The sequence below is a fragment of the Giraffa tippelskirchi genome, chromosome 1 (assembly GCF_054371585.1).
Source record: "Giraffa tippelskirchi isolate mGirTip1 chromosome 1, T2T-mGirTip1v1.2.pri, whole genome shotgun sequence".
NCBI classification, from domain to species: domain Eukaryota; kingdom Metazoa; phylum Chordata; class Mammalia; order Artiodactyla; family Giraffidae; genus Giraffa; species Giraffa tippelskirchi.
Window position 1 is genome coordinate 112,923,190 of NC_137275.1, and position 25,658 is coordinate 112,948,847.

Below are 25,658 nucleotides of genomic sequence, written 5' to 3' on the forward strand. Positions count from 1 at the left end.
CCTTGCTGGTGGGCCTGAGGCCAGCCCCCCTGTTACCACGGAGCCCCTTGTGACTCAGTGGGTTCCAGGTTCCGGGCTCCAGGGAGACGTGCTGGAGGCAGAGCCTCCGTGCCATTTCTTCTTGAGACACCGGTGCTGGTGGACGTAGTGTGAGAGCAGTGGTCATAGTGTGAGAGCTGTGTGTGTGAGAGTGGGGTGGTTGTAGTGTGAATAGCGGTGGTCATTGTGTGAGATCGGTGGTGATAGCTCAGGTGCTGAGGCATCTGATTGTGAATCAGCAGTTGCCCCCTAGTGGGGGGCTGCCCCCATCCGCGAGGATGGGTCGCAGAAAGACCCGCCTTTGGGGGCTTTTCCAGTGCTGCAAGCCCAAGGCAAAGGCCAAGAGGAGGAAGAACTTGGCCTCGGCCCAAGTCCTGGAAGCAGAGTGGCCTGAGGTGAGAGCAGCCGGGGTCTGGGCCCATTAGATTGGCCCTCAGCCGGCAAAGCGTTGGCTTTGTGTTTGATTTTGTTAGCACGGTTGTGGGCCTTGCCGGCCAGGGCGTTTGGCCTTAGTGGGCAGGATGGACCCCAGCAGGTGGACCTTGTAAGAGGTTGTGCAGGTGCTGCGTGGAGGATGGGCGGGGGCCCCACAAGAAGGGCAACACTGGCTGGAGGAGTCACTGGGGCACGTGGACTGAGCTATGGAGTCAGTCCTTGAAGCAGAAAGGCGAAGCCCCTTATTATCTCCCCTCTTCCAAAGAAGGGATATACTGGCTGGAGGAGTCTCTGGGGCCTGTGGATCGAGCTAGAGAGTCAGTCCTTGAAGCAGAAATGCTAAGCCCCTTAACGTCTCCCATCTTACAAAGCACAGACGAGTGGGTCCAGTATTTTAATGACTGGTACCTACTGCTTTACGTGTATAACATACACCCTCATAGCTTCACATGTCTACTACATGCCTCTCACAAGAGTTGGGCACTGTTCTGGGTGCTGAATACTCAGTATGTAGTAGGGGGTACATAGCCCAGGATTTTTGTATTTCTGCAAAGAAAAACAGAAGAATGAAAGACTCCGTGTGGTTTAGTTAGAGCAAGTTCAGCACGTGGACGGCCCCGTGTGCACGCAAATTGTGGTAAAATACATATAACGTGAATTTAACATTTTAACCAGTTTATTGAATGAGTGGGTGACTTCAGTGGAGTCAGGCTAACGGATGGCCTTGGGGTGCCATCAGCCTTTTTCCCAGAGGAACACTCCAAAGCCTGGTGGCCTTGTAGACCTTACCTTTGTTCTTCACTCTCCCCAGTGGTTCCAGGTCACTTGTCTGGGTGTCATTTAAGAATCTCTTTATCCACTTTGTTGTTAGGATTTGTGTTTAGGAAAGTTTCTCAGACGTCCCTGGGTCTTGAGAAGGCAGGCTTGGATTCCGGGTTCTCCCCTGCCGCGTGCCTGCCAGGTCGAGGTGGAGGCTGCAGGCCGGTCTGAGTTGTGGTGGTCTGTGTGGTCTGGGGGTCAAGGGGACCCCCTCTTCTCTGGAGGGACAAGGAGATCCTTTGTGTGGAGCCTGGAGAGACTTGACAGGGTCAATGTTCAGCGGCTCGCTCTCTTTTTAATTTGTGTTTGCATTTAGTTACTTACTCATTTCACTGTCTTCTAGGAGTTTATAGAACTTACTAAAGAACTAAATGTATGCAGGCAGCAGCTGCTTGAACGAGAAGAAGAAATTGCTGAGCTGAAAGCGGAAAGGAGCAACACCAGGGTCAGTAGGGGGATTCTCACGTGTTGCCATTTGCCCCGCGGGGGTCACCACTGGGCTCTGTGTTGCTGTCTTTAAACTCGGTGTGGTTTTCAAGTCATTTTTCACATCTTCCCACTGAGCAGACCAAGGGGGATCAGTTCGGGGTTCTCATACCTTGCTTCAAATTTATGATGAGAGCTAATGTAATTTTAGTACGTTTGAGGGGAGAATTCTCTTAACTTACATTTTTGTCCATGCTCCACTTTGTGTGGGATCTTAGTTCCCCGACCAGGGATTAAAACCTATGTCCCCTGCCGAAGTGCGGAGTCTTAACTACTGGGCCACTGGGGAAGTCCACTCTAACTTGAGACTGAACTGGCAGGATTCCGACTTGCCTTAGCGTGGTTTCAGCTTTAGCGTGTGGCTGAGAGGAGTTATTGGCCCTGAGTTCAAGAATGAGGTTGACGGCGCTCCTTTGGCCCCACCCTGCAGCTGCTGCTGGAGCACCTGGAGCGCCTGGTTTCCCGGTACGTGCCGTCCCTCCGCACGTCCCCAGCCGGCATGACCAGCGAGGTGGAGGTGCTCAGGGCACTGAAGTCACTCTTCGAGCACCACAAGGCCCTGGGCGAGAAGGTACCAGCCACCCGGCCGTCCTGGATTTGTACACTTGCTGCCTTGTTAGGTGGATGATGCACGTATTTATGTAACTAGTTGACTTTTGAGCTTCTTGAATTTTTGTAAATACATTTTTTCTGTACGAAGTCAGAGTTTTATATGGTTAAAAAGCGTTGCCTGCGTACGTGCTCAGTCATGTCCGAGTCCTTGTGACCCTGTGGACTGTAGCCCACCACACTCCTGACTCCTGAGGTCCTGACTTCATGCCAGATACCTTTCCTCCTGGAATTCTTGCAATAACAGGGTAGTTTAGTATACTTTTTGTTTGCTGTTTGGGTTTATTATATAGAAAAGAAGCTTGATAAACCGAGTGGCCAGACAGAACGTTAAGACAGATGGGTGCCAGTCGTGGCAAATGTGACATTTGAAGTAGGCACGTTTCTGCTCAAGTCTGAGAAAAGGGCCCTGTCTAGGAGTTTAATTTTGAGGATGCCAACTTTATGTGTGATTTGAGACTTAGGATTTAGTCCAAATGTTTTACTCTTAAGTGTATTGGAGTGTTGTGTGATAATGACTTACCTTTTCTACTCTGCAATGCCCGCTATAGGCCATGGCCCAGAACACGGACATGGAGGCGAGAATCACTACCCTTGAGAAACGCTACCTCGCCACACAGCGTGAAGCCACCTCTGTGCACGACCTCAGTGATAAAGTTGAAAATGAAATCGCAAATAAGGATTCTATGCATCGACAGGTAATGGCTTTTACTGAACTGTGTCTGACTTTTATAGTAGTGAATTCCTGAGGGAGGAAGGAAGGTAAAGACCTTTTCATGTGACTCCCACGTTGGAAATCAAGTCCCAGTGTAAAGCTCTTATGCCCCTAAAATACTGCGTTCAAAAGTGTGGATGTACATCATGGTAAAAAAGCGGTACTGGAAGGAAATCCATTTTTTAAAAATTGGGGGTGACTGCAACTTACAGGTTTGAATTATTTGGGATTTGGTGTAACCATTTTGTGGAATTCCACTCCTGACTCTTTAGTTTTACTTGAACGTGAATCTGTTGGCTTGTTAGCGTTTTTCCTAAAAGAGCAGAGTTCAGTTCAGTCGCTCAGTCGTGTCCAACTCTCTGCGACCCCATGAACTGCAACACTCCAGGCCTCTGTCCATCACCAACTCCCGGAGTCTACCCAAACCCATGTTCATCGAGTCGGTGATGCCATCCAACCATCTCATCCTCTGTCGTCCCCTTCTCCTCCCGCCCCCAATCCTACCCAGCATTAGGGTCTTTTCCAATGAGTCAACCCTTCGCATGAGGTGGCCAAAGTATTGGAGTTTCAGCTTCAACATCAGACCTTCCAATGAACACCCAGGATTGATCTCTTTTAGGATGGACTGATTGGAGCTCCTTGCAGTCCAAGGGACTCTCAAGAGTCTTCTCCAACACCACAGTTCAAAAGCATCAATTCTGTGGCGCTCAGCTTTCTTCACCGTCCAACTCTCACATCCATATATGACCACTGGAAAAACCATAGCCTTGACTAGACGGACTTTTGTTGGCAAAGTAATGTCTCTGCTTTTAAACATGCTATCTAGGTTGGCCATAACCTTCCTTCCAAGGAGTAAGCGTCTTTTAATTTCATGGCTGCAGTCACCATCAGCAGTGATTCTGGAGCCCAAAACAGTAAAGTCTGACACTGTTTCCACTGTTTCCCCATCTATTTCCCATGGAGTGATGGGACCAGATGCCATGATCTTAGTTTTCTGAACGTTGAGCTTTAAGCCAATTTTTTCACTCTCCTTCACCTTCATCCAGAGGCTCTTTAGTTCTTCTTCACTTTCTGCCATAAGGGTGATGTCATCCGCATATCTGAGATTATTGATATTTCTCCCGGCAATCTTTGATTCCAGCTTGTGTTTCTTCCAGCCCAGCGTTTCTCATGATGTACTCTGCATATAAGTTAAATAAGCAGGGTGACAATATACAGCCTTGACGTACTCCTTTTCCTATTTGGAGCCAGTCTGTTGTTCCATGTCCAGTTCTAACTGTTGCTTCCTGACCTGCATACAGGTTTCTCAAGAGACAGGTCAGGTGGTCTGGTATTCCCATCTCTTTCAGAATTTTCCACAGTTTATTGTGATCCACACAGTCAAAGGCTTTGGCATAGTCAATAAAGCAGAAATAGATGTTTTTCTGGAACTCTCTTGCTTTTTCGATGATCCAGCGGATATTGGCAATTTGATCTCTGGTTCCTCTGCCTTTTCTAAAACCAGCTTGAACATCTGGAAGTTCACAGTTCACGTATTGCTGAAGCCTGGCTTGGAGAATTTTGAGCATTACTTTACTAGCATGTGAGATGAGTACAATTGTGCGGTAGTTCGAGCATTCTTTGGCATTGCCTTTCTTTGGTATTGGAAGGAAAACTGACCTTTTCCAGTCCTGTGGCCACTGCTGAGTTTTCCAAATTTGCTGGCATATCGAGTGCAGCACTTTCACAGCATCACCTTTGAGGATTTGAAATAGCTCAACTGGAATTCCATCACCTCCACTAGCTTTGTTCGTAGTGATGCTTTCTTTTTTTTTTTTTTTTTTAATAAATTTATTTATTTTAGTTGGGGGCTAATTACTTTACAATATTGTAATAGTTTTTGCCATACATTGACATGAATCAGCCATGGGTTTACATGTGTTCCCCTTCCCGGACCCCCCACCCACCTCCCTCCCCATCCCATCCTTCTGGATCATCCCATTGCCCCGGCCCTGAGCCCTTGTCACATGCATCGAACATGGAGTGGTGCTCTGTTTCACATATGACAATACACATGTCTCAATGCCATTCTCCCAGAACGTCCCACCCTCACCTTCTCCCTCAGAGTCCATAAAATTGTTCCATGCATCTGTGTCTCTTATTCTGTCTCGCATATAGGGTTATCGTTACCATCTTTCAAATTCCATATATATGCATTAGTATACTGTATTGTTGTTTTTCTTTCTGGCTTACTTCACTCTGTATAATGGGCTCCAGTTTCATCCATCTCAGTAGAACCGATTCAAATGTATTTTTTTTAATGGCTGAGTAATATTCCATTGTGTATATGTACCACAGCTTCCTTATCCATTCGTCTGCTGATGGACATCTAGGTTGCTTCCATGTCCTGGCTATTGTAAACAGTGCTGCGATGAACATTGGGGTACACGCGTCTCTTTCAATTCTGGTTTCCTCGGTGTATATGCCCAGCAGTGGGATTGCTGGGTCATATGGCAGTTCTATTCCCAGTTTTTTAAGGAATCTCCACACTGTTCTCCATAGTGGCTGTACTAGTTTGCATTCCCACCAACAGTGTAAGAGGGTTCCCTTTTCTCCACACCCTCTCCAGCATTTATTGCTTGTAGACTTTTGGATAGCAGCCATTCTGACTGGTGTGAAATGATACCTCATTGAGGTTTTGATTTGCATTTCTCTAATAATGAGTGATGTTGAGCATCTTTTCATGTGTTTGTTAGCCATCTGTATGTCTTCTTTGGAGAAATGTCTGTTTAGTTCTTTGGCCCATTTTTTGATCGGGTCGTTTATTTTTCGGGAATACAGCTGCAGAAGTTGCTTGTATATTTTTGAGATTAATTGTTTGTCTGTTGCTTCATTTGCTATTATTTTCTCCCATTCTGAAGGCTGTCTTTTCACCTTGTTTATAGTTTCCTTTGTTGTGCAAAAGCTTTTAATTTTAATTAGGTCCCATTTGTTTATTTTTGCTTTTATTTCCAATATTCTGGGAGGTGGGTCATGGAGGATCCTGCTGTGATTTATGTCGGAGAGTGTTTTGCCTATGTTTTCCTCTAGGAGTTTTATTGTTTCTGGTCTTACGTTTAGATCTTTAATCCATTTTGAGTTTATTTTTGTGTACGGTGTTAGGAAGTGTTCTAGTTTCATTCTTTTACAAGTGGTTGACCAGTTTTCCCAGCACCACTTGTTAAAGAGATTGTCTTTTCTCCATTGTATATTCTTGCCTCCTTTGTCGAAGATAAGGTGTCCATATGTGCGTGGGTTTATCTCTGGGCTTTCTATTTTGTTCCATTGATCTATATTTCTATCTTTGTGCCAATACCATACTGTCTTGATGACTGTGGCTTTGTAGTAGAGCCTGAAGTCAGGCAGGTTGATTCCTCCAGTTCCATTCTTCTTCCTCAAGATTGCTTTGGCTATTCGAGGTTTCTTATATTTCCATACAAATTGTGAGATGATTTGTTCTAGTTCTGTGAAAAATACCATTGGTAGCTTGATAGGGATTGCATTGAATCTGTAGATTGCTTTGGGTAGAATACTCATTTTCACTATATTAATTCTTCCAATCCATGAACACGGTATATTTCTCCATCTGTTTGTGTCCTCTTTGATTTCTTTCATCAGTGTTTTATAGTTTTCTATATATAAGTCTTTTGTTTCTTTAGGTAGATATATTCCTAAGTATTTTATTCTTTTTGATGCAGTGGTGAATGGTATTGTTTCCTTAATTTCTCTTTCTGTTTTCTCAATATTGGAGTATAGGAATGCAAGGGATTTCTGTGTGTTAATTTTATATCCTGCAACTTTACTATATTCATTGATCAACTCTAGTAATTTTCTAGTAGAGTCTTTAGGGTTTTCTATGTAGAGGATCATGTCATCTGCAAACAGTGAGAGTTTTACTTCTTCTTTTCCTATCTGTATTCCTTTTATTTCTTTTTCAGCTCTGATTGCTGTGGCCAAAACTTCCAAAACTATGTTGAATAGTAGTGGTGAAAGTGGGCATCCTTGCCTTGTTCCTGACTTCAGGGGAAATGCTTTCAATTTTTCACCATTGAGGATAATGTTTGCTGTGGGTTTGTCATATATAGCTTTTATTATGTTGAGATATGTTCCTTCTATTCCTGCTTTCTGGAGGGTTTTAATCATAAATGGATGCTGAATTTTGTCAAAGGCTTTTTCTGCATCTATTGAGATAACCATATGGTTTTTTTCTTTCAATTTGTTAATGTGGTGTATTACATTGATTGATTTGCGGATGTTAAAAAAACCTTGCATTCCTGGGATAAAGCCCACTTGGTCATGATGTATGATCTTTTTAATATGATGTTGGATTCTGTTTGCTAGAATTTTATTAAGGATTTTTGCATCTATGTTCATCAGTGATATTGGCCTGTAGTTTTCCTTTTTTGTGACATCTTTGTCTGGTTTTGGAATTAGGGTGATGGTGGCCTCATAGAATGAGTTTGGAAGTTTACCATCTTCTGCACTTTTCTGGAAGAGTTTGAGTAGGATAGGTGTTAGCTCTTCTCTAAATTTTTGGTAGAATTCCGCTGTGAAGCCGTCTGGTCCTGGGCTTTTGTTTGCTGGAAGATTTCTGATTACAGTTTCGATTTCCGTGCTTGTGATGGGTCTGTTAAGATCTTCTATTTCTTCCTGGTTCAGTTTTGGAAAGTTATACTTTTCTAAGAATTTGTCCATTTCTTCCAAGTTGTCCATTTTATTGGCATATAGCTGTTGGTAGTAGTCTCTTATGATCCTTTGTATTTCTGTGGAGTCTGTTGTGATCTCTCCATTTTCATTTCTAATTTTGTTGATCTGATTCTTCTCCCGGTGTTTCTTGATGAGTCTGGCTAATGGCTTATCAATTTTGTTTATCTTCTCGAAAAACCAGCTTTTAGTTTTGTTGATTTTTGCTATGGTCTCTTTTGTTTCTTTTGCATTTATTTCTGCCCTAATTTTTAAGATTTCTTTCCTTCTACTGACCCTGGGGTTTTTCATTTCTTCCTTCTCTAGTTGCTTTAGGTGTAGAGTTAGTTGATTTATTTGATTTTTTTCTTGTTTCTTGAGGTACGCCTGTATTGCTATGAACCTTCCCCTTAGTATTGCTTTTACAGTGTCCCATAGGTTTTGGGTTGTTGTGCTTTCATTTTCATTCGTTTCTATGCATAATTTTATTTCTTTTTTGATTTCTTCTGTGATTTGTTGGTTATTCAGAAGCGTGTTGTTTAGCCTCCATATGTTGGAACTTTTAATAGTTTTTTTCCTGTAATTGAGGTCTAATCTTACTGCATTGTGGTCAGAGAAGATGGCTGGGATGATTTCACGTAGTGATGCTTTCTAAGGCCCACTTGACTTCACATTCCAGGATGTCTGGCTCTAGGTGAGTGATCACACCACCGTGATTATCTGGGTCGTGAAGATCTTTTTTGTACAGTTCTTCTGTGTATTCTTGCCACCTCTTCTTAATATCTTCTGCTTCTGTTAGGTCCATACCATTTCTGTCCTTTATCGAGCCTATCTTTGCATGAAAAGTTCCTTTGGTATCTCTAATTTTCTTGAAGAGGTCTCTAGCCTTTCCCAATCTGTTGTTTTCCTCTATTTGTTTGCATTGATCGCTGAGGAAGGCTTTCTTATCTCTCTTTGCTATTCTTTGGAACTCTGCATTCAGATGAGAATATCTTTCCTTTTCTCCTTTGCTTTTCGCTTCTCTTCTCTTCCCAGCTATCTGTAAGGCCTCCTCAGACAGCCGTTTTGCTTTTTTGCATTTCTTTTCCATGGGGATTTTCTTGATCCCTGTCTCCTGTACAGTGTCACGAACCTCTGTCCATAGTTCATCAGGCACTCTGTCTGTCAGGTCTAGTCCCTTAAATCTGTTTGTCACTTCCACTGTATAGTCATAAGGGATTTGATCTAGGTCATACCTGAATGGTCTAGTGGTTTTCCCTACTTTCTTCAATTTAAGTCTGAATTTGGCAATAAGCAGTTCATGATCTGAGCCACGGTCTGCTCCTGGTCTTGTTTTTGCTGACTGTATAGAGCTTCTCCATCTTTGGCTGCAAAGAATATAATGAATCTGATTTCGGTGTTGACCATCTGGTGATGTCCACGTGTAGAGTCTTCTCTTGTGTTGTTGGAATAGGGTGTTTGCTATCACCAGTGCGTTCTCGTGGCAAAACTCGATTAGCCTTTGCCCTGCTTCATTCTGTACTCCAAGGCCAAACTTGCCTGTTACGCCAGGTGTTTCTTGACTTCCTACTTTTGCATTCCAGTCCCCTATAATGAAAAGGACATCTTTTTTGGGTGTTAGTTCTAGAAGGTCTTGTAGGTCTTCATAGAACCGTTCAACTTCAGCTTCTTCGGCGTTACTGGTCGGGGCATAGACTTGGATTACCGTGATATTGAATGGTTTGCCTTGGAAACGAACAGAGATCATTCTGTCTTTTTTGAGATTGCATCCAAGTACTGCATTTCGGACTCGTTTGTTGACCATGATGGCTACTCCATTTCTTCTACGGGATTCTTGCCCACAGTAGTAGATATAATGGTCATCTGAGTTAAATTCACCCATTCCAGTCCATCTTAGTTCGCTGATTCCTAGAATGTCAACGTTCACTCTTGCCATCTCCTGTTTGACCACTTCCAGTTTGCCTTGATTCATGGACCTAACATTCCAGGTTCCTATGCAATATTGCTCTTTACAGCATTGGACTTTGCGTCTATCACCAGTCACATCCACAGTTGGGTATCGTTTTTGCTTTGGCTCCATCCCATCATTCTTTCTGGAGTTATTTCTCCACTGATCTCCATTAGCATATTGGGCACCTACTGACCTGGGGAGTTCATCTTTCAGGGTCCTATCCTTTTGCCTTTTCATACTGTTCATGGGGTTCTCAAGGCAAGAATACTGAAGTGGTTTGCCATGCCCTTCTCCAGTGGACCACAATCTGTCAGACCTCTCCACCATGACCCATCTGTCTTGGGTGGCCCCACACGGCATGGCTTAGTTTCATTGAGATAGACAAGGCTGTGGTCCGTGTGATCAGATTAGCTAGTTTTCTGTAGTTTTAGTTTTAGTGTGTCTGCCCTGTGATGCCCTCTCGCAACACTTACCGTCTTACTTGGGTTTCTCTTACCTTGGGCCTTGGGTAATTCCTCTTGCCGCCACCACCTCCGCCGCCGGCCCCAGCTCCCGGCCTGTTCTAGCCCCTGTCGGCCGCCGCCCCCGGCCCCCGGCCCGGCCTAGGCCATCTCGGCCGCCGCCCCCGGGCCCCGGCCCGGCCTAGACCCTGTCGGCCGCCGCCCCCGGGCCCCGGCCCGGCCTAGGCCATCTCGGCCGCCGCCCCCAGCCCCCGGGCCCCGACCCGGCCTAGCCCCTCTCGGCCACCGCCCCCGGCCCCTGGCCCCCGGACCCCGGCCCGGCCTAGCCCCTCTCGGCCGCCGTCCCCAGCCCCCGGGCCCCGACCCGGCCTAGCCCCTCTCGGCCACCGCCCCCGGCCCCCGGCCCCCGGCCCGGCCTAGCCCCTCTCGCCCCCCGGCCCCCGGCCCGGCCTAGCCGCTGTCGGCCGCCGCCCCCGGCCCGTCCTAGCCCCTCTTGGCCGCCGCCCCCAGCCCCCGGGCCCCGACCCGGCCTAGGCCCTGTTGGCCGCCGGCCCCGGCCTCCGGCCCGGCCTAGCCCCTGTCGGCCGCCGCCCCCGGGCCCCGGCCGGGCCTAGGCCCTCTCGGCCGCCGCCCCCAGCCCCCGGCCCCCGGCCCGGCCTAGCCCCTGTCGGCCGCCGCCCCCGGCTCCCGGCCCGGCCTAGCCCCTCTCGGCCGCCGCCCCCAGCCCCCGGGCCCCGACCCGGCTTAGCCCCTGTTGGCCACCGCCCCTGGCCCCCGGCCCCCGGCCCCCGGCCCGGCCTAGCCCCTGTCGGCCGCCGCTCCCGGCCCGGCCTAGCCCCTCTCGGCCGCCGCCCTGGCCCCCGGCCCGGCCTAGCCCCTGTCGGTTGCCGCCCCCAGCTCCCGGCCCCCGGCCCCCGGCCCCCAGCCCGGCCCGGCCTAGCTCCTCTTGGCCACGCTTCTGCGCTCGTTTGTGGACTGAGCAGCGTGGGCAGGGGCACGGAGGGACAGCACAGGAACAGGAGCCAGTAAGCCTCAGCAAACCACAGCAAGTACAAACCCTAATCAGCAGCAGGGAACTTCACGGCAGCCTGTTGTGAACTGGGGTCACTGTGACAAAAGGCAGGGTTAGAGCTCCAGTCTGATTAGGGTTTGTACTTGCTGTGGTTTGCTGAGGCTTACTGGCTCCTGTTCCTGCGCTGTCCCTCCGTGCCCCTGCCCATGCTGCTCAGTCCACAAACGAGCGCAGACGCGGGGGTCGTGCTGCCCGTCCGAGATGGGAGTGCTCCCTGAGTGTCAGACAATCCCCGCTTGTGTGTCATCCATACGTTCATTTCCCTCCAGTTTTGTCCTGTGTTCTGTGTGTCCCCAGGACACTTCAGCTCCGAGTCACTGCTGCTCAGAGTTCAGTCAGCAACTCAAATCCTAGCAGGATAGAGACCTAGAAAAATGCCATTCTCGTTGAAGAGATGGCTTAAATAGCTCTGCAGTGAACACAGCTTTAAGTCTTTATTCATACACTTGCTGAAGACGTCAGAGCGGGGCATGTGCAGACCAGGGGCCCCACTCCCAGCTCGCCGTCCCCGGAAGCCGGAGGGTGAGAGGCCGCGTCCCGGAGATGTGGCGCTGCTGGGGGCATTGTCCCCACAGCCAGCCAGCCAGCCACCCCGTCCTTCTGGCAGGAAAGGCGTGGCCCTGCGCTGCCGGCGGGCACTGTCTGGGCACGGAGAAGCGGGCTGGGCCTGTTGTGGCGCGGCTGTGGGAGCGTTGCCCGGAGCTCAGTGAGCGGCAGAGGGGCCGGCCGGTCGCGGGAAGCCGGCGGTGGGGCTGCTGGCAAACCCCCCAGAGCAGGGTCAGTAACAGGCGCAAGGGGAGCGCCCTTCTGCCTGTGATCTTCCTCTCAAGGCTGGCTTCTTCTCTCCGCTGGCATCTGTGCTGTCTGTCCCCGGTCGGCCTCGTAGTCTGACCTTTTGTCTTCCAGAAGCTCTGCCATAAGGAGGCTAAACTGTTGGAACTTACCTTCCAGCTTAGGAAGGCAGAACGCATGCCCTCATGCGTCCCGTGCTTGCCGCTGCCTGCTGCCCACGCTGGCTCGCCACAGGCAGTCTGAGGAGGGGGCACAGCGGCCGCGGTTGTGGGGCCCGGGGTGGGGGGGGCGCACGTCTCCTCTCACGAGCCGGTCACCAGCACCCTGCGTCACCCACGTGTCACACGTGAAGCTGTGCAGGCTGCGTGAGCCGGCGTGCGGGCGTGTCCCCCGCGAACCCGGGGCCAGTGGTCCACCCAGAGCATGGCCCGCTTGCCGCCCCTGTGGTCACAGCCCGCATGTCGTCAGGACAGTGTTGTTGCGAGCGTTACTGACGCTGTTCTTGGCCGACAGGCGGAGGAGGGATACGGCAACATCGAGGAGAGGCTGCGCCAGATGGAGGCCCAACTGGAGGAGAAGGACAAGGAGCTGCAGCCGGTGCGTGTGCTGACGGGGAGGCCGTGTCTGGGCCGGACATGCGGCTTGGGCGGGGGCCGGCGCTGCCGTTCTCCGCTGCTCCCGTCTCTGCCGCGGAGTGTGTGCGTGTGTGGCCCGTCTGCTGATCCGGGCACCCACCTCCTCGAGAGCAAGGCCAGAGGTGGTCGCCCATAGGCGGTGGGCAGGGGCCAGGGCGTCCCCACGTTCAAGGAGGCTGCTTGTTGCTCTGACCAGCCAGTCCGGCGAGCTGCTCGGGATACAGGTGGACCTCCCGACTGCCCCGCAAACAAAGCTGAGGGTGCCAGCCCAGGGCTCATGAAACTGAAGGCATGGCGCCCAGATGTGGAGCTGCTTGCCTCAGACGTGGCGCTGAAGTCCCATATGCCAAACTGCTGGTCCAGACAGGGTGTGTGTGTAGGATGGCTGCTCCTAGGCAGGAGGAGAACCGTAGTTGTGCTGGGACAGAAGGCGCATCAGGAAAGGGCGATGGTGGAGGCTCGCATGAGCGAGTCCTGAGGGAGGTTTCCGAGAAGGGTTGTCCACACGGCGATACAGACCATCTAGGAAATGGAGTGGGGATCCCAGGTCCAGCCTCAGGGGTCAGTACGGTCCCCACCATACCAGTGTTCTTGGGCCTGGACTGCAGAGCCTCACACGCGGGCTCCCAGGGGGCAGTGGTTCTGACTCCCATCAGGAGACCCGCAGTGAGGCGCTCTCCCCGCCTCGGCAGAGAGCTCAGTGTCTCCCGATCAGGGGTGTACTTCCTTACTTTCAGAACTGCTGCTCAGAGGCTGTTGAGATTGGGATGCTGTTTATGACTAAGCCAATTCAAAGTCAACTTTTGTTTTGCTTTAAAAATATTTGAATGCCGATGCCTTATTGTGGAAGTTGTGACAGGTTTTATTTCCGTGGGCTCAAAAATCACTGCAGCCATGAGATTCAAAAAAAATGCTTGCTCCCTGGAAAACGATGACAAACCTAGACAGCATATTAAAAAGCGGAGACGTCACTTTGCCGACAAGGGTCCATGGAGTCAAAGCTATCGTTTTTCCAGTAGTCACGTATGGATGTGAGAGTTGGACCACGAAGAAGGCTGAACACTGAAGAATTGATGCTTTCGAATTGTGTTGCTGGAGAAGACTCTGTTTTAACAGACAATATTTAACAGAAAAGAACCTGTTTTTTAAGTTTTTACGATGGAAAATTTCAAACATGCACAAACGTGGATGCAGTAGGATAATAAATACCCATGACCCGTCAATCAGCCTCAGCAATTTCTAACACAGGGCCAGTCTCAAATATATCATTCTTGTGTCTTCTCTGCATTTTTTTTTTATACAGTAGGTCCTAAAACAGCTTTCTAAACCGTGAAATTGATGCTCATTTTATAAAACACAGATTTGCCAACTTTGTTATTACATTTAAAAATTGCTTGAGGTAATTATTTCCAGTGTTTTCATATGAATTTTCAAATTGGAAAAGACCCTGATGCTGGGAAAGATTGAAGGCAGGAAGAGAGTGGATGACAGAGGATGAGATGGTTGGATGGCATCACCCACTCAGTGGACATGAGTTTGAGCAAGTTCTGGGAGTTGGTGATGGACAGGGAAGCCTGGCATGCTGCAGTCCGTGGGATCGCACAGTCAGACATGACTGAGCAAGTGGACTGAATTGAATATGAATTATCATTGGAAGCAAAGCTATGACCAAGCTAGACAGCATATTAAAAAGCAGAGACATTACGTTGCCATCAAAGGAACACCTAGTTAAAGCTATGGTTTTTGCCGTAGTCATGTATGGACGTGAGAGTTGGACCGTAGAGAAGACTGAGCGTCAAAGAATCGATGCTTTTGAACTGAGGTGTTGGAGAAGACTCTTGAGAGTCCCCTGGACTTCACTGAGATCAAACCAGTCAATCCTAAAGGAAATCAGTCCTGAATATTCATTGGAAGGACTGATGCTGAAGCTGAAGCTTCCATACTTTGGCCACCTGATGCAAAGAACTGACTCATTGGAAAAGACACTGATGCTGGGAAAGATCGAAGGCAGGAGGAGTAGGTGCGACAGAGGACGAGATGGTTGGATGGCATCACTCACTCGATGGATGTGAGTTTGAGCAACTTCTGGGAGATAGTGAAGGACAGGGAAGCCTAGCGTGCTGCAGTCCGTGGGCTCACAAAGAGTCAGACACAACTGAGCCGCTGAAGAGCAGCAATCATTACAAAGAAGGCAAGTGATGTTGCATATAAAGAAAAATTAGTGAAAGTCTATCTCCACTGACTTTTTTCCCAAAATGAATTTTCTCACCTTTTACTTTACCAATTGAATTCATTTTACCCCCTTAATCCAGACTCAAGCTTCTGTTTATGTACTGAGAAATTCCTTCACCTACGTGTGTGTAAGCCGATCGCCTTTAAAGTCTCCTTGTTTCTGAGTGTAAATGTGCTTGCCTTCGGAGCCCCTTCGACAGGAAATGGCTAGTGACACTAAGGTCCCCCAGGTGCTGTGCCGAAGAGAAGCGTTGGGAGTGACCTTTGACAAGCGAAGTCCCAGCCTCCCTCTGCACCTGCCCGTCTGCTCTGGTGATGCTCAAGAGCCCACCAGGGGTGGCCGTGGGAGGGGTCCGCCTCGGGAACCGGGGCATAGGCCGCTCACGTCGCGGCTCCCCAGTGCTTTTTTAAAAGAACGACCGTAGTTGCTCTTGCAGTTTATGAGTTTTTGTGTTTCCTGTTTTAGGTGAGGCAGAGAGAAAACATGCATGAAGAACATACTGAGGATAATCTTCTGTCGGGATCAGATGAGAGGCTTCAGCTTCATCTGAAGGAGAGAATGGCGGCTCCGGAGGATAAGGTGAGCCAGCCCCACGGCCTCTTTACAAAGAGGCGCATCTGGCCTGGCCCGGCCTAGTCTGTGTGTGGGGGGGGATCTCCAGGACAGGAGTCGGAAAACTGTTCCCATAGAGGGCCCCAGAGTGAGTGTCTTTCATGGTTACGAATAATTGAGTAGCAGCATTTCATGCTAGTCAATAAGCGTGACAGCTTCCACAGGCAAGTGTGTACAGGAACAGACCTAGATGTGTGCCCACAACCCTTAGAGAAAGCATCAGGGAGCTGGATCCACCGACGGCCCCGGTGTTGCCAGCCACCGTGTGAGAACTTTCTTCTATATCCACCCTCACCCCTTCGTTTCTTTCTTAGAAGTTGATTTCTGTGGCTTTGCTGGCAGTCCAGTGGCTGAGAGCCTGCCTTGCAAGGTCAGGGATGCAGGTTCGATCCCTGGTTGGGGAGCTAAGATCCCACGTGCCAGGCGGCAGTCTCGTCAAAGGAGTCCTGCGTGATGCAGCTAAGGCCCGACGCAGCCAAATCAAGAAGTTTAGTTCGGGATCTTTTATATAATGTGATAGAAAAGAATGAAGCAAGTAAACGCAAGCTTTCTCATATGCCAGCTCCAGCCTCCTCTCGTTTCATTTGCTTTGGAAAGTGTCTGAGAAGCTCCATCAGAGCAGCTCAGTGGGCAACAGTCGGGTTCAGTCTTGGTGAAAACCTGTCCCAGCTGCACCAGTGCCCTAAAGACAAGGCCCAGAACCTTCCCCGAGGTCGGCGCTTGGGCGACGCTTGTCTGAGAGGGACCCATGGTCACTACAAGTGCTACGGCACGTTTTTCCCCCACAAAACCCAAGGTGACACACACCTCACCAGAGACCACACAGGGCTCCCCTCACGTCACCCTGACCTGTGGGCTGGGCCTGAGGTGGGGAGAGTTTTGTCTCAGGTTTGAATTTGGCATATGTACCCTGCGCCTGTTTCCTGAGTGACCACTGAACTGCAAGAGCTGAAAGCAAGTATAAAGCAGTTTCACTTAGCCCAGGGACCTGGTGTCCTTGTATCTCGAAGATCAGTCGGGGAAGCAGGAGATTGTCTGTGTACAAGTGAGCGTTAAAAGTTGTCATCCGGCCTCGTGCCAGCACTTCACTCTGCCGCTCCTCCCGAGGTGCTTTTCGCTTTCAGACGGAAGAGGAGCCCTCCGCAGTCCACGCGATGTCTGTGACTATTGACTCTAAAGCACTGTGTGTGTCTTTTTCAGAATTCTTTCCAACGGAGTGTTGAAAACGCGATAAAGGAATTAGAAGAAATGCAAAACTACCAGGTACTTAAATCTCTAAATCCTTCAGAAATGTGTTAAGAGCTGAATTGAGCTGGGTTCATTGTTACAGTTACTACAGATGCTTAGTGGAAGTCGAGTTACCTTTTCCTCCTGGCCAGTCTACTGCTGTAACACGTATAGCATTTCTGGTTTTGAACATTGAATGTGTTTGCATTATAGGTGGATTTAGAGTGTGTGGCCGTTGTGTGTGGTTCAGAATTCTGAGTAGTCCTTTCTGGGTTCACCCGAAAGCTGAGACAAAGCGTGAGCCTTTCCCGTGGACAGTGCTGTCCGTCAGAAAGATAATACGAGCCACACACACAGTCTAAACTTTCCTAAAAACGAACGAGCTACTTCAATACTTTTTTCACTGCGAGTCTTGAAATCTGTGTGATTTCCACATCGAGCTTTGCACCGGCCTGTGTCTCGTCCTCAGTGGCTGCACGAGGTGATTGACTGCCGTGGCCGACAGCACAGAGCTGCCAGGTTGAGTCGAGTGACTCGGAAACTTGGCCCGTTTGACTTGTTTTACCCCGTGAGGAAGTGAAGTGGGGTGTAGAGGAATGAATGTGAGCTCCATGGAAACACTTTAAAGCAGTGAGAGGAGCGAGGGCAATAGAGTGAGTCCTGTCCCCCCGACCCGAGCCCCCGCCCCAAGTCCAGCTTCTCTCTACAGCCTTCATTGTTGTTCATGGCTTGCCATGATACCTCCAGAAGCTTTTCTACACCTGAGATGTAACTTCTAATTCATTATGGTTTATAAGGGTTACTATTGTTCTGAGTGTTTACATTTGCTCTGGGACGCTTAGAGTACATTTCCTCAGAATTAAAATGTTCGGAGTTGATAACGACTAACGTAACCTGTTACGCACATTTTGGTGCAAGTCATTTTACATCCGGAAAGCAAGCGGTGCAGGCTGTGTCATTTGCTCTCTCGTAGGACCAGCTGATTAAAAACCTGGAAACCCTGAGAGCCGAAGTGGACCAGATGATCCTGGGAGGGGCTCCCCTCCACCACGGGTAGGGCCCTCCCCTGGGCAGCTCCCCTCAGCACTGTCGAATGTGACACGGGCCTGTCTGGTGTGTGGACAGTATGACTGGGTGTCGCTCATGGTCGCACCTCAAGGAGCCTGTAGCTTCGTGGCCAGCGAGAGGGAAGAGACAAGCATCGTTCCTCAGGGTCGAACTTGGTACCGGGGAGAGTGGTGGTCACAGTATTGACAAAACTCAAAACCACAGGCGGAGGTTTGGAAGTAGGGGGCGGCCCAGTTGATATATGGGTGTATTCATTTGAGGGACCTGACAGACTGTGACACTGATGTTTCTTTAAAGTCGCAGAAGGTTAATGACCTGTAGTCTTTTCTACGTGAATGGAGACTGAGACGTGACTTGGCCATTGGCTGCGGTGGGAGGAATCACCTGGCTTGTGAATGAGGCAAGCAGATTACTGAGCATCCTGATTTTTTCTTCCTCGTTGTTGTAGCGGCAGTAATTCTTATTAAGTATTTAAATGTTTCTTTGGCTTCTGCATGGAAAATGGTCACAAGTAAGAGAGAAACTTGAGCAAAGGTTATTGAAGTGCTTAACTGGTGACATTCATTCATATGTAGGAAATCGACTGCTGCTTGAATCCCGATTTAGGAGACAGTCTGGAGCCCACACGCATATTTCTGTGTTTGTGTGCTTAGGGGATCCTCGCGGTCCAGGGCCCCTGCCCAGCCTTCTTCTAGAGTAAGGGGATGTCATTTGAGACAAAGGCAGAGCCAGAAAGGCTGGTGCAAGGGAGGGGTGTGTCCAGGAGGCAGCTCTCAAGGGCTCATGCAGGGACTTGGCAGCACAGGGGGGCCTTGGAACAGGGCTTGCGGGCAGTGTGGACTGGGTAGGGGGCACTATGCTGGCTCAGGAGGGAGGGAGTGGGGACAGAAAAGCTGGCTCACAGTCAGGGCAGGCTCGGCGTATTTGGCAGGACCTCCCAGTGGAAATGGTCACCTTGTCTCTGAGACCTTCTCCCAGAGGAAAGAGCCTCGGGTGAAGAGGGAGAGAGAGATGGAGGCTGCACTCCACGAGGGGACTGGGAGGTGATGGTTGGGGGGCGACACACCCAGAGACCTTTGTGGCCTTCAGAGGACCCTCGAGTGTCCGCAGTCCACAGCGGGACTGTGTCGTACCTCCCACCCAGTTCCCAAGTGTGGTCTGGCCCCGGGCCCTTGGGTAGAAGTCGAGCAGAGAAAGGAGTGTTTCCCTCAGGAGGTGGGGGAGCCGGGAGGGAAGACAGGTGTGGCTCGGGGAGAGTCCAGATTTCCATCTCAGCGCAGCACAGTTTTCCTCGCAAAACTGTTGAGCAGAGCAGCGTGTGAACCCGAGCAGGCTGACCGGTGGTTGGCCTGGCCGCTCTGCAGACGTATGGGGTGTCCTGTCCTCGGAGGAGGGCTCTGTCTCCCGGGTTTAGGGACTCCTGCAGGTGAAGGCGCCACCCTCTTCCCAGAGACAAGACTGAGCAGACCCCGGGCGGTCCTGCAGTGTAGGCGGCTCACAGTCAAAGCGGGGCCGCACCGTCTCTCAGCAGGCCCCTCCTGAGTGAGCTCCTGGCACCAGCAGGCCCAAGTCTTAGTGCTCAGGGCCTGAGCATCTGTGCTGGGCCTTGTTCCGCCCAGAGTGTGGTGACATGCTCATCTCTGCTTTTGATGGGAGACACCAGTGCGGCTCAGCTCGGAGCTGTGGGTCTCAGGGCTTTCTGCTGCTGGTTGTCTGAGGCACCTTTAGAAGCGCTGAGAGCGGTGCAGAAAATGTTCCAGGTAGACGGGTGATTGTGATCCACGGACATGACGCGGGAGAGGGAGGTCAGAGCAGGCGCGGGCCGGAGGGGAGGTGCGGGTGCCAAGGAGAAAGCAGAGAAGGTGCAGGCCCCGCCCTAGGACCTGAGGGTGGGCTCCGAGGGGACCACGGACGCCCCAGCCCCAGACAGCTGATCCCGTCCTAGTCAGCTCCACACCCTCGCGTCAGCACTGCCTTCCCCCCATATGGGAGTTTTGCAGATGGTGGGCTGAGCCCTGAGTGGTTGCGGGGCAGCAGGTGGCCTGTTCCTGTTGGAGCCAGGAGGGCAGTGCCCTCCCGGGGGCCCTTTTCTCTGAAATTGCCGATTTTCCAAATTGACAGGCTCTGGCTTGACTGACAGAGTGAACTCTCGTTCCTTCTAACAGCGCTCTTGTCTCCCGTGTGTTTCAGCCAACCCCACTTGGACAGCGCCCTGGACTTCAGGTTCCCTGTGGCGGATGGGCCGGCAGACTCCTCCGGCAGCGGGGCGGTGCTGCGGTGCCCCCAGAAAGGCCGGCTGGCCGCGCTGCGTGACGAGCCGTCCAAGGCAAGGACCCCCCCGCCCCCTGCCCGTCCCTGGTGGGCACCTTGTGAGGCACCTGCACCCTCACACTGCGGTCCTGAGATGGGTTTGGAACAAAGCGTTGATAGATCGCTTTATGTCTTCCCATTTTCCTTTTTCTGGCTAAGAGTTTACTTTGAAGACATGCTTTTTTTTTCTTAAAAGAACCAATTCTGATAACTTGTGGCCTACTGCGAGGCCCAGCATGGTACTAATTAGCACAGTTTTGAAATCGTCCTACGAGTAACTGGATACACATATCCATCATCTTATAGTGAGAAGAATTCTCATTGGAAGTTTAAGTGCCTTTATCTTTTTGCCTCATTCATGGCATGAATTTTTTCATACATGTCTGTGTTTGAGCTTCCATATTCAGTGAGCAGCTAGTTGGGGCCAGACATCGTCAGAAGAAGGACTCCAGCAGTGAATTAAAACCCGTGTGCATTCTTGATCCACTGCGACGTAAGGAATCACTGCAAAGCTTAGTGACGTCCCAGTGAGCAGGTCACAGAGCACCGTTTCTGTGCATTGTTGCAGGTGGGCCTGGTTCAGGGCCTCCTGAGGGCACAGACATGGGAAGGCCCCCCAGGGCTGGATGGCAGGCTTTCAGACTCACCTGGCTGGTAGGGAGAGGCCCAGGTCCCTGCTGTGTGGACCTCTTCATGGCCTGGCTTTCCTCAGAACACCCTCTGAGAGCGAGAGCGCGGGATGTAGCCCGGGGCCTTTTGCGCCCCGGTCTCGGAAGCCGCAGACCTTCAGTTCTGTTTGCGAGAGTGAGCTGCGAAGTCCTGCCTCGCTCGGGCTGAGCAGGAGTTGCCCCCCTCTGCCTCTTGAAGGGAAGAGGATGGAAGAATTTGTGGACCCATTTTTAAACCCACGCAGCCTGTCGGACAGTAATGAGCAGGGAAAGGAGACCAGAGTGCCTGAGTTGTCTGAGGAGGGGGGACGATCGTGTGTGAACAGGGTGGCCAGCGAGGTGACACCAGGAGGGTGACCTTGAACAGAGACCCGGAGGATGGAAGAGAAGTAGCCACTCGGAGATAGATAAAAGGGTCTTGTCAAGAAGCTAGGATAACGGAGAGAGAGGGCCGCATCAGGGAGGACCCCGGACTCAGGCCTGAGCAGCTCGAGGCCGGAGCCTGTTTCCTGAGGTGAGGAGGGCACTGGGGTGGGGAGCTGAGAGCCGACCTCAGCCCTGTTCAAGTGGACGAGCCCGTCAGATGTCCAGGGGACGTGTCAGGTCAGCAGCTGAGTGTTCCGGCCTGGATCCGGGAGAGGACTCAGGGTCGTGGGCATACAGATGGCATTTAAAGGCACGAGCACGGTAAAGTCACCAGGCATATGCTGGTGGAGAGAGATGGGGTACAAGAGTAGAGCCGTGGGGTGCCCCACATTCCAAGGTTGAGAAGGGGCACGAGGGACTGAGGAATAACCCCAGAGAGGGAGGGGCCTGGAGCCCAGGGAGAGACATGCTGCGGGGGCAAGGAGGGGAGGGGGCTTGATAACATGGGTTCCTTGTCGCCCCCGGGGAACTGCCCTGCGGGGTGGGGCACACCACCTGCTTGCAGAGAGCTGGAGACTGGGTGGGGCAGGGGACAGTAGAGGCCGCTCCCAGGGAGCTTTCAGAGAGCTGCAGTGGGTGCTGCAGGGAGCCCTGGAGGAGGAATCTGCTGGTTCCCATTGTGTGATTTTAAGGTGAGAAAAGGGAGAGGACGTGCTGACCGGGCTGATGGGGGTGAACCCATAGGCAGCTGGTTCACTGGAGCGGAGCAGGAATGATGGCAGGAGGTGCTGGAGCCAGCGAAGGGGGTGGCCCAGCCCTGGGGAGGGATTGTGACGAAGAGAGAGGGCGAGGGCACAGACAACGGGGGATAGGGAGCCGTCGAACCAGCCCCTGAAGGCTGCCCCTCGGTTGCTTTGAGGTCATGTCTGGGAAAAGAAGGCAGGACCTGGGTTGAGAGTGGGGCAGGGGGGAGATTTGCAGAGAGAAGGGTGTGAGGTGTGAGAGTGGAAGAGCGGCATGGGGCCCAGCAGGCACTCTCCCGGGCATCTGTGATGACAGCCGCCCCTGCGGTGTGAGGGGCCGTCCCCCAGAACAGCCCAAGTGCCTGTGTCCCGAGAGGAGAGCCGCGGGTGGCTGGCCCTCCCGTCCCCTGGCTGCCCCTGCTCACTCCTGTCTGAGGTGTTCAGACCAGCCTGGAAAACGGAGGGCTGGGAACCTGCGAGGACTGCACTCCTCGGTGAACTAGTACAAGTGATGATGGCTGAGGTGGACCCAGCGGCTGCGGAGCTGAAGGATTTTTTTTTTCTTTTCCTTCAGCCTGGCTGAAGAAAGCATGGATGTATTTTTTTTAATTTTTGGTTTTTGTCTCTGACTCCATCAGCCCACCCTTACGAAAAACCTCACAGGATTGCCTTCCGTCCATGCTAAGACCTGAATGTCACCAGGCCATCTAGGAACTGGATTCTCCTCCTGCCCGTTTCTTCAGTGCTGCTCGCTGAATAGATGGCAGTGTCTCATAAGCATGGCCCGTTTATCCAAAGTCAGGGCTTCCATGTAAAATCGTGGTCACTGATGAGACGTGGTCCTCTCGTGCCCAGGTGCAGACCCCGAAGAAACAGGACTGCGAGCGCGCCAAGGAAGCCAGCGTGCCGGCCAGCGTGGCCCAGGCGTTCGAGAGTGACGTGGACGTGTCTGACGGCGAGGGCGACAGGGCCACCCTCTTCAGCTCGGCTGCTCTGCTGTCGCCCAGCGGGCAGGGCGATGCCGAGACTCTGACTGCGATGCTTCAGGAGCAGCTGGACGGCATCAGCGAAGAGATCCGGTGGGTGCGCCCGAGCCCAGCTTCCTGGAAACTTGGTTTCTCTGAGGAGCTGTTCTCCTTAGACAAGTCTGAGTGTTCCCTAGTAAGAAAACTGACTTCAGGTCTGCTTCAAGAATTTTCAGTTCCGAGATCACCCTTGATTATAGAGCTCAGTCAGCCAGGGCGTTCGGTCCACAGTGTGGTGTCAGCACTCTGTGGGGAGGCGCCGTGGGCTGTTCCCCTCTCAGCTCTGAGCCCCAAGGTGGGTGAGGTGCCAAGGCGGTGTCCCCCTGTGGCCCGTGCACCCTCCGGCACCGAGGGTTCGCCCTCCTGTGTCCTTCGGAGCCGCCCACATTCTGGTGAAAAGCCACCTAGAACAGAAAAGCTGGGGTTTGGGGGTTGGCAAATTCCCACTCAGATCTGCATTTTCCTTTTAAAGTTAATACAGTGTGAAGATCGGCTTGTTGTAAGTAAGACAGTGGTCCAAGGACATGTGTTTGAGTTTTTCTCATCTCATCAGTATATTGAAGATGTTTTCCTTAGACACCGTCTTGGCAGTTATAACAATTTACAAGACGGGCTAGAATCCAAAGGCCGGCCTCGTGGTGAACAGGGGGCCTTGGGTCTGGGTGCAGCCGGGTGGCTGGGGGCCCCGAGATCTGCCTGGTACCACACCCGCACAGCCGTGCCTCCTGTCCCGAGTCCACGTTCAGAGTTGGTCGCAGGCCGGTGACTCTGCACAGGACCTGGCAGAGCCGCTGCTCAGATTGTTCTTGTCACGTCAGCCCAGGCCGAGGTGCCTGTTCCTGTCGGCCGAGCACGGGGGACCCGGGGGAAAGGCGGGGGTGACGGCCAACCAGCAAACGCAGGTGGTGCCGCCTGCACTTCTGACGCCGTAGACAGACTGCTCTGTGGGCCAGCTTTGAGCACAGACAGCTCAGAAAGATTGTCTTTCCCCGTCCCCGCAGGTAATCTGGAACGGTTATATATTAATATTTTTATTTTTACAGCACGTTGTCAGGTAAAGGTGATTTTTCCTTATGCCACAAGTTAACTTGATGTAAATGGCAAATGCTGTCCATCAACTTGTTATCAATGGTGAAAAACTTCCAGTATGTATAAGCAGAAGTGAAACTGGAGAGGTTACGACCTGTAAGAATCTTGTAGTTAAATTTGAAAATCATTTTATTTGCATAATCGAGTATTTAAACTGCTATATAAAATCATCCACGACACATTAGGGGAGAAAAGCAGTAACCATGAATTATAGGTTAATGCAGCACATTGACATGAATCCAGAAACTCACACAAAGCTGGTGGAGAACTGCATCAAGTGATGCGTTTGTATGTATAGAACCTTAAAAAAAAAAAAATCAACTCAGCACTTCATCTGGTCTGGAGACTTGTGTTTAGAAACTCCAGCTTGTTCGTGAATTGCTGTTTGATTATACAGAGTTCCCGATTCCCAGTGGAAAAGACTTCAGGCACTGCCGTGCATCTCTGCCCTGAGAGCAGGGAAGGTGAAGGTTGTCAACTTCAGGTATCTCCTCACAGGGAGAGAGGCGCCACCCAGGCCCCGTCAGAATGTTAGAGTAAATAAGTCAAATCAAACGTGAATGATCAGGGGCCACTTTGTAAGACTCAATGATAATTATTCTAAGTTTGAGACTATTGAAAAGAGGGAAAGTCCTACCTTTTTGCTGAGATGTTAGTTGAGCAACTGTTCCTGGAATTTGCTAATCGTGACACAATGCAAGCCCAAATTTGTTGTCCAGACACGTTCCTCTGCTGACAAAGGCAGGTGAAGAGTTTTATTCTATTTTAGGTTGATCCAAGAAGAGAAGGAGAACACGGAGCAGCGGGTCGAGGAGATTGAGAGCAGAGTGTGCAGGGGGAGCTTAGGCAACCTTCGTCGTCGTAAATCTGTGAGCTCCCTCAACCTGTGTCCCACCTCCTCGCTTGCCGACTCCTGCCCGCCCAGCAGTGGGCGCTCCAAGCCCCAAAGGAGGCTGCACAGCCCGGAGCAAGAGGTGGACAAGCTGGACATCAAGACTCTGGCCTCCCTGCTGCGTCCCTCCCCAAGCACACTGGTTTTGTTTTGTTTTTGTTTGCTTTTTGTTTTTTTCTCTTTTTACCCAGAATAAAATCAGATACATTTGCTACACTCAGAGGTCTAAGATTTTTAAAACTGGCTAGTCTTTAATCATTCCGTAATCACACAGCGACAAGTGAGTCTTGATATTTGGACCACCGGCTTAGCCACATCATCATGAACTCAGCCAGAGCCTGCCTCTGTAACGTTGGGCCTGGCCTGTGCTGGGTACAGCAGCTGCAGGGAAGTTTCTGTTCTCAGGGAGCAGACAGCTTCGTGAAAGTAACCATAGGCAGGTCTTATGGTGTGTGAAAACCGTGCAGCACATTTTCCATTGGGGATGCCTGGCTGCAGGGTGCAGGGCATGCGGTGGGAACAAAACCAAGAAGCTAAACTGGTCTGCTTGCTGCTGGACCTGGCCGCACGCTCAGGCCAGCTCTGCGTGTGAAACCAGGTTAAAAGCCCAGGGCCCCAGGGAAGAAGTTGGGCTTCCTCACTCTTCCGAGTCTAAAAATGGGATGACGACCTAGGGCTTTTGGTGACAGAGTGTGCGGCTCTAAAGCACA

The 25,658-nt window shown here is 51.1% G+C and overlaps 1 protein-coding gene across 1 annotated transcript; it reads left to right on the forward strand.

Moving 5' to 3' along the window:
- The first annotated feature begins 73 nt into the window (after positions 1-73).
- LOC145507111 (liprin-alpha-1-like) lies at positions 74-25,164 on the forward strand. Its single transcript, XM_081492960.1, has 11 exons — positions 74-434; positions 1,637-1,738; positions 2,210-2,350; positions 2,940-3,086; positions 12,594-12,677; positions 15,414-15,527; positions 16,761-16,823; positions 17,761-17,840; positions 20,046-20,181; positions 22,798-23,021; positions 24,826-25,164. The coding sequence occupies exons 1-11, from the start codon at positions 318-320 to the stop codon at positions 25,142-25,144; spliced, it is 1,527 nt and encodes a 508-aa protein (XP_081349086.1). The 5' UTR covers positions 74-317; the 3' UTR covers positions 25,145-25,164.
- Positions 25,165-25,658: the final 494 nt, after the last annotated feature.